General features: G+C 41.1%; 1 protein-coding gene across 1 annotated transcript; it reads left to right on the top strand.

Annotated features, from left to right (window-relative positions):
• Positions 1 to 632: 632 nt before the first annotated feature.
• COMMD8 (COMM domain containing 8) lies at positions 633 to 6,783 on the top strand. The gene is made up of 5 exons (XM_057431099.1): positions 633 to 716; positions 1,545 to 1,700; positions 2,629 to 2,781; positions 4,451 to 4,606; positions 6,486 to 6,783. Exons 1-5 carry the CDS (start codon positions 672 to 674, stop codon positions 6,504 to 6,506), a joined length of 531 nt encoding a protein of 176 aa, XP_057287082.1. The 5' UTR covers positions 633 to 671; the 3' UTR covers positions 6,507 to 6,783.
• The last annotated feature ends 3,017 nt before the right edge of the window (positions 6,784 to 9,800 follow it).

Below are 9,800 nucleotides of genomic sequence, written 5' to 3'. Positions count from 1 at the left end.
GCCTACAGGTATATCAGTTTCTTGTTGGGACTTGAATTCATACAGGTTTTCTTGTACAAGTGGTCAAGGCATCTTTCCTTCTTCACATTTGCATTCAGTTCAAGTTAAGGTATGGCAAGGTCATTGCTAATGCTAAAACCTTTTCCATAAGCCTCCTCCACAGGCTGGTTAGCACTGACCCCCCCATTTGGCAAAGGAAAAAAATGAGTTGTTTGCGGTAGACACTGTACCAGCAGCATGGACTCTGTAGCCAGTATTTCCCCTAATGTCCTCGATTCCATTTCATGTCAGAGAATGTGTCACCTGCTGTATGTAAGCCTTGAACTTCCTCCCCTGACACCAGCAGGAAAGTTACCTTGTTGAGACCGAAAGGCAAAGCTGCAAAGCAGGAAGAGTATAAAAACCAGTTTATTGTTAATATAAAAGATGGTAAAATTTTGGGAGTACGACTTCATTCGCCATGTAAGTGAAGGTTGCACAGAACGGCCACTTTCCTCACTAAACCCTCAAGCGACCCTCTCGGCGCCGGGACTGAGGCTCGAACCTAGGAAGTAGGCGGAGGAAGACGACGTTTGCTCGTGCGCAAGCGCGCCGCCGCGGAGGGGAAGAGGGAGCGCGTGCTCGCGGCCCGGTCACGTGCCCCGCGTGGGGCGGTGCGTGGAAGCCGGGAGATGCTGCGGCTGCTGGAGAAGCTGCCGCCGGGACGGGCCCCCGAGGTGAGGTCCTTGCGACCCTGGGCGGGCAGCAGGCGGCCCCGGCGCCTCGGAGGCAGGAGGAGCCGCGGCCGCCGTACCAGTCACCAGCCCGCCTGTCTCCCCGCGCGGCGGGGCGGCTGCGGACCGTTAAGCAGGGGCACTCGGGCGGTTCCTGTCGTGAAGCGAACTTGGGAAGAGGGTGGGGCTCGGCGGCGGCAGGCGCCTGCATCCTGGTCACTGCCGCCGAGGCTGGGGAGGGCGGTGGTCGCCGCGGGGGGGCGGAGGAGTCTCTCTCCGGCGCCAAAGAGGAAGGCTGGGCCCGCAGACCGGGACCTCGCCTTTTAGCGCGCCTCGGGGCCGCCGCCGTATTGCCCGCCCTCGGTGCCCTCTGCAAAGCGAAGGCGAAAGTGTAGGCTCAGAACGCGCCGGACGTGCACCCAGCGGGTGTTTCTGCGCTCGCTTTGCTATTAGCTGATTAGAAATATCCTTGAGCTCTTAACAGGCAGAGCTTCCGCCGTCCGAACACAGGCGCTGAGGGGGGAAATGACTGAGGTGCCCTTTGATGTGGCAGCACTGCTGCTCAGCAGTACGTTATAGTTGTACACAAAACCATTAAATCCAGGGTGAATCTGAATCACGTTGTGATTTATATTACCAAACCTTGTGGGGGAGGATAGTTAATATTCTGGGACAACCTCTTTATGACTATAGAATGTGCATTGGCTGCACTCAGGCATTGAGACAATACCCAGCCAAGGGAGGGGTTGCAAGTGAATTTCTTGATCAAGTCTTGTATCTGGTTATCAGTGATAAAATTATGCTTTTAAGTTATATATCACATTGTTTCAGTTTCTTCATAAAATAGTTGATGGCATATGTGGCCGTGCGTATCCTCGATACAAAGATTATGGCAGTATCTGGAGCTTGTTGGAGTGGATGGAGGTTTTAGAAGAAACAGGGAAGTATTTCAAAACTGCAGTTGGCAAAAACATATCTGATGAAGAGGTAAGGGCTCATAACTGATTGGGCTTGACTTTGGGAGGCAGAATACTGGAGTGATTAGTCTTGTAGTTTATTTAGTCCTAAGGTATTTTTATTATGTAGCATTTGACTAGTAGCAGACTAAGTTAAATAGGTAGGTGAGCTGCCTTTAGAGATACACTGCAAAGACTTAAAAGAAAAAACTGAATTGATACTGATTTCTTAAGTATCACCAAATCTGTTTTCCTTAAAATCTGTAACCTGTCGTTACTGTTCATCAGTAATAAAACCCATTCCCACTCTTTTTGGCTTTATTGGTTCATTACTACTGCATTGAAGTGTTTTAAAGTGTTGACTCTATGCAAATAATAGTAAAAACATCTAGACTGTGAATGGAGCACCATGTAGGACAGGGAATATATTCAGGGCATTCCAGTGTGTAAAAGCTTTGGAAAAATTTGTTCCATTGTCAAAAATCTTAATTCCCATCTTTTGGGTGTTGTTCTTGTTTTGGCTACCTGATAGTAGCTAGGTCAAAGAAAAATACTTTGTAGCCATTGGTAAGTCTGTACATAATTATGTTTTTTCCAGCTAAGCTAATGTATTTTGTCTCCACTATGATTTTTCAGAAACCTTCAGAGCTAAACAAGCATTGTTTGTGTGATTTTTGTTTTGGTTTGGTTTTAGGGTAGCATCTAAGAAGGCCACTCAAGCCTCCATTCTTTGGTCTTTCATAATATAAATGACAAGAAAATAACTTTTTATTTATACCTTGCTGTGGAAAATACCAATTCTTAACTATCAAACACAGAGCGCTCACTGAGGAGATTATAAAATGAGATTATGGAGTCCAGTATAACGGCTATTTGGGTAGAAGCTTGGGTATCTACGGAGCACAGCTGTTACAGGTGATACATGTTATTTCTGTGGTTCACAATTTTTATTTTTGTAGGCTGCTCAGCAGATAAATGAATTAAATTCAAGCTATCAAGAAGCAATCACAAAATGTCTAAAAGGCAGAAAGGAAGAAATCAGGAATGCACTAGTGGAAAGAGTAAATGCAATCTCTTCTGCTCAGCTGCAGGATTTTGACTGGCAGTTAAAGGTGAGAGTGTTGCCTTGATGTTGTTTGAAAGAAGTGTTCTACAAGAAAATAAATGTTGATATAGATCCCTTAGGCCAGCTCATTCTGGAGAATGGTTAAATTTTCATAGGTATCAGAAAAACCTGTTCATGGTAACACATCAAATACTTGCCTGAAATTTGTATAAACTGTAAAAGTAAAATTCTGCCCCCCTTCTTTCAAAGCTGTAATACCAATCTCTTTCCTAAAAGGAAATTGAACATTATTCAGGAACACCTGAAAGTTTTGGTTTTGAGGCCTGAAAAGACAATATATTTAGTCAAAGGAAGAAGAAATATTTAATTTCAGGAGTAGAACACTGATTCAGGATGTGCTTCCCTGACTTTTTCAGATCTTTAGATTCCTGCAATAAAAAATTAATTAGTTTGAAATTATTTATCATTAGACTTACTTTGATAATAAACCAATGATGACTGTGTTGCCTACAGTTTGCGTTTATGAAGACAGCTGCCTTAAATTGAGCTGTATCAAAGACTTAACAATGTGACATACTGTTTATATTTTTAGTTAGTCCATGAGAGCTGTGAAACAGATTTGTAGAGCTGTTAAATGCTTTCCCATTTCAACAAGAGTGTTAAACAGTTTGTGCAGGAAACAGCTTTGGAAATCAAGGAGCAATGCCTACAAGTAGACAAGATTCTGCAAGAGCAAGTATGGCATTGTAGTGTGTTTCAGATGAACTGTTATTAGGGGATTGTTCTCGTACTAACTGCATTTTGTGCTGACAGAAATAGAGACTAGACTTATGTGAACCCTTGGGAGGGTTTGTGTTTCACTTAGCATTGTCTTCTGAAAGATTTTTTTTTTTTTTTTTAATTCTCTATTTTGTAATGGAGATTTCTGGTGCATGTTTGAACTATTCATTTTGCATTAAATCACTGGGGATTTTTTTAGTTTACAATAGTTGAATCCTACCAAGGACATTGTCTCATTGTCTCCTCTGCTGTATCACATTCTGATCTCAAATAAGATGGGTCTGTAGAATATCTATTGTATTACCAACTAATCTTTGATTTTAATATTTGTAATAAGCCTTAGTTATAGAGTGAGTATCATAGTAAACAAAAAAGAAAGCACTGTTGGTGTGTAATCCTTTTCATCAGTGCTTGTCCGATAGAATATTTGACAAAGTGTTTTATCAGCTGTAGGGAGAGTTGAAAAATGGACAAAGGTGTCCCCTTTCTCCCAACTTCTGTAAGACTCTTCTTACTTGTTGATTACCAGAACTATTTGAATACAATGACTTCAGAATTCATATACTTCATTTTTAAAGAGCCATGATCAAATGTATCCTCTCTTTTCACCTGGAATGCAAAAATATAGCAGACCAGTACTTTTAACAAATTGTTTTGACAAATGTATTGCTATGAGCAGGGGGTTTAGTATTTCAGTATGTTCTTAGTATAAACAATTAAAATTCCCAGCAGGGGAGTGGGGTGAAGACACATAACAAAACCACACGACCAAAACCTGCAGAGATGATTTATGACAAGTTAATTTTGTCATGCTGATGTTTGTTCCTTCTGGTAGTACACGTTCAAAATAAAGTGCAGATGTGATGCTGTGAAAGACTAAAAAATGAATGGTTCTGCTGTACATGTTGTTATTGTTGTTTCATCAATCTGCGTAGCTTGCTCTTTCCAGTGATAAGATCTCCATGCTTCAGATGCCACTTCTCAATCTTGATTTGGATGTGAGAGAAAATGGTGAAATTAAACCAGTGTCTATAGAGATGAATAAGGAGGAGTTGCAGAACCTAATAAACTCACTGGAAGCCGCTAATAAGGTAGTTTTTACTGATACCATCTTTTTTTTCCTGACTTCTCATGTACTGAGTTTAACTGAAATTCATGGGATAATAGAATAGTTTGAGTTGGAAGGGACCTTTAATGGTCATCTAGTCCAGTCCCTCTGCAATGAGCAGGGACATCTTTAACTAAATCAGGTGGCTCAGAGCCTGGTCCAGCTGACCTTGAATGTTTCCAGGGATGGGGTGATGCCTCCTGTAGCTGGAATAAACAGGCTTTGTCAACAGGCTTCCCTTGATAAGGTGGACTGTAGTAGATGCCAGCCACATTGTTTGTTCTGGCTGTCTTGATGGAAACCCAACATAAACCCAACATGAGCAAAATGATAGAGTTACAGAAAGTCATACACAAGGAAGACTATCCTGGGTGGACTTCAGGGGTAATTTACCACAGTTGATTATAGGTTATTATTATTTTTTTTAAAGATGTAATTAGAATCCTGATAAGCATTGTAGACTGTTCAGAACACCTTAAAGTCTTGGGAGAATAGGAGGAGAAGAAAATGAAATGACAAATGTCAGATGAGAGTTGATTTTGAATGATTGGAGAGAACTCCAGAGTTCACCCAGCATCACAAAATTTCAGTGGTTGGGAATGTACATGGGAGAGTTGTTTGGTTGAAATTGTGTGCTTTAATTTCCATAGCATAGTAAATCGGGAGGAAAGCTACACAGATTCCACTACAGTAACCCAAGAAGAAAAAGAATTTGAAACTTTAATTGGAGTGTTTCAGATTTCTTAATAGAAAAGACTAAAAGAAGTGACAATTTGAAAAAAAATTTTTGGGGGAGGTGTCATCTGACTTGCACCCTGGTGATAACTGAATCTTGGAGTCCCTCCTTGTTCAGTTACCTTTTAGTATTAATACTGTCTCTGTTAAAAAGGAAAATTGTTTTGTTTTGTTTTCTTTTTAAATCTGAAAATCTCTTAAATATTTATTGTGTATTATCTGAGAGATGGAATTCTCTGACATATTGCAGGAGGGGTATGGAAATGTTGTATCAGCGTGTTCTAGAAATTAGCAGCTTCTAGTTGCTTCATGACATTTAGCAACTAAGGGATTTATTTAGATGTTTTATGTAATGTTGTGATGCTGTAGCTGGAATCTGTAGAACATTTAGGAAAAACTGTCAGTATGTGACAGCTGAAAATAATAGTTTTATAGCTCATAAAGTTAAAACTTAAGTTACAATAGCACTGTTAATATTTTGAATTGCAAAAGACACTAAAATTATGTCTTATCTGTTGCTTTAATGAGGCTGATGAGAGACCTCTGACTGACTACACAGTTCCTAGTGAGATAAATGTATTAGTGTAGATACAGGTGATGGTCTTGTGGAATGAGAGCTAACAGCTTTCTTTCCCCTGGATTTTTTTTTTCTCCAAAACTAAACAAAATCAGTAGCTTGTTGTGAACTTTGCACTATGCAAACAGAGATTCTTCTGGGACAGACTTCAGTCTCCACACGACTTTTGTTCTGCTTGAAGTTCTGTATGGAAACTGTGGGATGTTGTAATCTCCTTACTTAGTTTTATGTGCACACAAGGAAGAATTCACTCTAGGAATGGTCCCTCAGTTCTACTTTGTGTGGAAGGAATCTCACTGGACCATTCTGCTTTTTGATTACAGGGAGCTGAGGAATGATTTGCATGCATTAAATGCTAAAGAAACTTGTTGGAAGTGAGTGTTGTGTGAGATTGTAAAAGACAGCTGAGAGAGGGATGGTGTATTTTCCAGAGGAAAGACATGTTTATATAGGTGCATGTCATACTGTAACAGAAAGCACAAAGCTGTATTTCCTAAACTGCTTAAGTTCTGGTCTCATTCAACTTTAATCTTATTTCTTCTTTTTGAAGGTTGTCTTGCAACTGAAATGATGGAATTCAGCTTGTTCACAGTATCTGATGGCGATGGTTCCCCGACTGACTTTGGGGGGGAGGAGGTAAATGTCCTCTGCAAAGCCAGAAGTTGTTGATACTGTAAAATACTGAAGTGAGAAGGCTGTTATGACTTGTGCCCAAATAAGCAACTAATCTTTTGATAAAAATAATAGAATCTTGTATCTGTTTGACCAAAAATAGAAAAATCCAGTGTGCAATTGCTTTTAGTACTAAAGATGTCTAGAACTATGGGAAAGCATCACTTATGATGTGCCTGATAAAACCAAGGCTTACTTGCATAATATGTTGTCCTTATCTAAGGTGCTGCCATGATAATGAAGAACATGACAGAGTACTTGTAGCATTAATCTGTTTATACTTGTAAATAGTAAATAAACACTTGATTTTGTGTGGATAATTGCAGTTAAGTTGTTTCTTGATTTATTAATCACTAAACTGAATCTTCTTAGATGCTGGGAAAAATCAGCTTTACAAACCAAAGCTGTATAAAATTGAAGATTAGATGAGGTCAGAAGGGACCTCTGGAGGTTATCTTGTTCAACTCCCCTGCTCAGGCAGGGTCGCCTAGAGCAGGCTGCACAAGACTATGTCCAGGTGACTTTTGAATATCTCCCAAGGATGGAGACACCACAAAATCTCTAGGCAACCTCTTCAGTGCTCAAAAGTTGTGTAAAAAGCAATGGGGGCTTTGCTTAAAAGTAAAGTTTGGGGGTTAGTTTTTGCCTTTTTTTTTTTTTTTAATCTTAGTTGATGGCTTTTCACTTAAATATGTGTCCTGGGTTCAGCAGTAGCAGTCATTTTTCTCCTTCTTAGTAGCTGGTGCAGTGCTGTGTTTTGAATTTCAGCCTGGGGACAGTGCTGGTAACACTGAAGGTTTTTGGTTGTTGCTCAGTAATGTTTACTCCAACAAAGCACTTTTTGAATCTCATGCTCTACTAGGGACGAGGGGAAGCTGAGAGAAAGCAGAGACAGGACACCTGACCCAGACAGGCCAAAGGGGTATTCCATACCCAGTATATAAACTGGGTGGAGTTACCTGGAAGGGCTAGATCACTGCTTGGGACAGGCTGGTTATCGGTCGGCGGGTGGTGAGTGGTTGTATTCTCTTCCCTTGTTATTCCCTTTATCATTGTTTGTATTACTGGTGGTAGCAGTAGTGGTTTTATGTTATACCTTAGTTACTGGACTGTTCTTATCTCAACCCGTGGGAGTTGCAGTCTTTTGATTCTCCTCCCCATCCCTCCAGGAGCAGGGATCAGAAGAGGAAGGGGAAGTGAGCGAGTGGCTGCATGGCTCTGAGTTACTGGCTGGGCTTAAACCATGACAATATGGTAATGTTTTCAAAAGGGGGTGAAGTGCTGGAGAGGAGCTGACCTATGTAAGCTGTGAAAAGGATATTCCCAGCCTACTTAATACAGCAGATAACTGGTAAATCCTAGTCTAAACTTTTCTGAAATGAGATTGAGTTTTGGTTGTAGTATGTAACAAAAGTTAGAATCTGTAACACAGGAAGAATACACCAGAAATTTTATGGTTTTTACTATTTGTTGAACCATTATTGCATATGTAAAAAGCAATTTATCTGTAATGCTTACATAAATACTAATTGTGCTTCTCATCAAGTGTAAAATACACACTTCGTGTATGTATATTTTATGCATGTCTTGTATATATAAAAAATGCAAAGTATTGATGACTTACTTCTCCGTAGTTCTGAAATCAGGGTCTTGAGTTCCTTCCACTGTATTTTGTTGGGACATAGGTTTTCATGTAAGCAAAGTGTAAAATTTGCCAATGCCACCAAGCAGTTTGCCACTGACACCAAGGTGTGTGGTTCCGTTGATACGCTGGAGGGAAGGAATGCCATCCAGAGGACCTTGACATGCTTGTGAGGTGGGCTGATGCCAACCTCATGAAGTTTAACCATGCCAAGTGCAAGGTCCTACACCTGGGTCGGAGTAATCCCAGGCACAGCTACAGGTTGGGCAGAGAAGAGATTCAGAGCAGCCCTGCAGAGAAGGACCTGGGGGTGTTGGTTGATGAGAAAATGAACATGAGCCAGCTTCAGTGTGCACTTGCAGCCCAGAAAGCCAACCGTATCCTGGGCTGCATCAAAAGGAGCGTGACCAGCAGGTTGAAGGAGGTGATCCTGCCCCTCTACTCTGCTCTTATGACACCTCACCTGGAGTATTGTGTGCAGTTCTGGTGTCCTCAACATAAAAAGGACATGGAACTGTTGGAACAAGTCCAGAGGAGGGCCATGAGGATGATCAGGGGACTGGAGCACCTCCTGTATGAAGATAGGCTGAGAAAGTTGGGGCTGTTCAGCTTGAAGCAGAGAAGGCTGCCTGGAGACCTCATAGCAGCCTTCCAATATCTGAAGGGGGCCTATAGGGATGCTGGGGAGGGACTCTTCATTAGAGACTGTAGTGAAAGGACAAGGGGTAGTGGGTTAAAACTTAAACAGGGGAAGTTTAGATTGGATATAAGGAGGAAATTCTTTCCTGTTAGGGTGGTGAGGCACTGGAATGGGTTGCCCAGGGAGGTTGTGAGTGCTCCATCCCTGGCAGTGTTCAAGGCCAGGTTGGACGAGGCCTTGGGTGACATGGTTTAGTGTGAGGTGTCCCTGCCCATGGCAGGGGGTTGGAACTAGATGATCTTAAGGTCCTTTCCAACCCTAACTATTCTATGATTCTATGTCCCTACAAAAAAATTGGACTTCAGAGAAGAGGAGGAGGACAAGAAGCTGTAGAAAGGCATCTATGAACAAGATTTTAACAGGCTTCAGGGATAGGAAATGTAAATATATGTTTCTAATATTAAAACTAGGACAGAAGTTTTATGGGTCAACATTTAAAAAAAGTATGTGTGTATTAAATATATTCTGTTTCCATTTTATTTCATACTGGTACACTTAGTGAGATGTGAATCTTGTTCAGTGGCAGCAATTCAAGATCAGAAAAAGTGGAGAAGGGAGTAAAGAGTCGTAAGAATGGAAGACTGGAAAATGTGTTGCACTGAAAAGACTGCAGTCTCTTTAACAGGGATTGATCATCTTGAATATACATAAACAACTGGAATTTGATAATGGATCTGATAACAGCTGAAGACCTTACATAAGTGGTACCAAATTAAAGCTAAAAAATTCAGGTTGGAATTGATTTTAGCTTTATAAAAATTCTGGAAAGGGCTACTGCAACTTGTCCAGTGGTGAGTTCAGGAGCATGCTATTTTTTAATAGTGTAAGGAATGAATTGATCAGGTGTATTT

This window comes from Pezoporus wallicus, unplaced genomic scaffold, assembly GCF_028554395.1.
Source record: "Pezoporus wallicus isolate ANWC-B61680 ecotype Strahan unplaced genomic scaffold, APGP_CSIRO_Pwel_v1 contig_7684, whole genome shotgun sequence".
Lineage (NCBI taxonomy): Eukaryota > Metazoa > Chordata > Aves > Psittaciformes > Psittacidae > Pezoporus > Pezoporus wallicus.
Note: the sequence above shows the minus strand (reverse complement) of the source record. Positions and strands in the feature narration are given on the sequence as shown.

What these genes read in the sequence shown, in the direction of transcription:
- COMMD8 (XM_057431099.1), top strand. Translation starts at nt 672, where the DNA reads ATGCTGCGGCTGCTGGAGAAGCTGCCGCCGGGACGGGCCCCCGAG. An exon ending in AAAACATATCTGATGAAGAG is followed by an intron (nt 1,701 to 2,628) that starts GTAAGGGCTCAT and finishes TTATTTTTGTAG; the next exon opens with GCTGCTCAGCAGATAAATGA. An exon ending in ATTTTGACTGGCAGTTAAAG is followed by an intron (nt 2,782 to 4,450) that starts GTGAGAGTGTTG and finishes CAATCTGCGTAG; the next exon opens with CTTGCTCTTTCCAGTGATAA.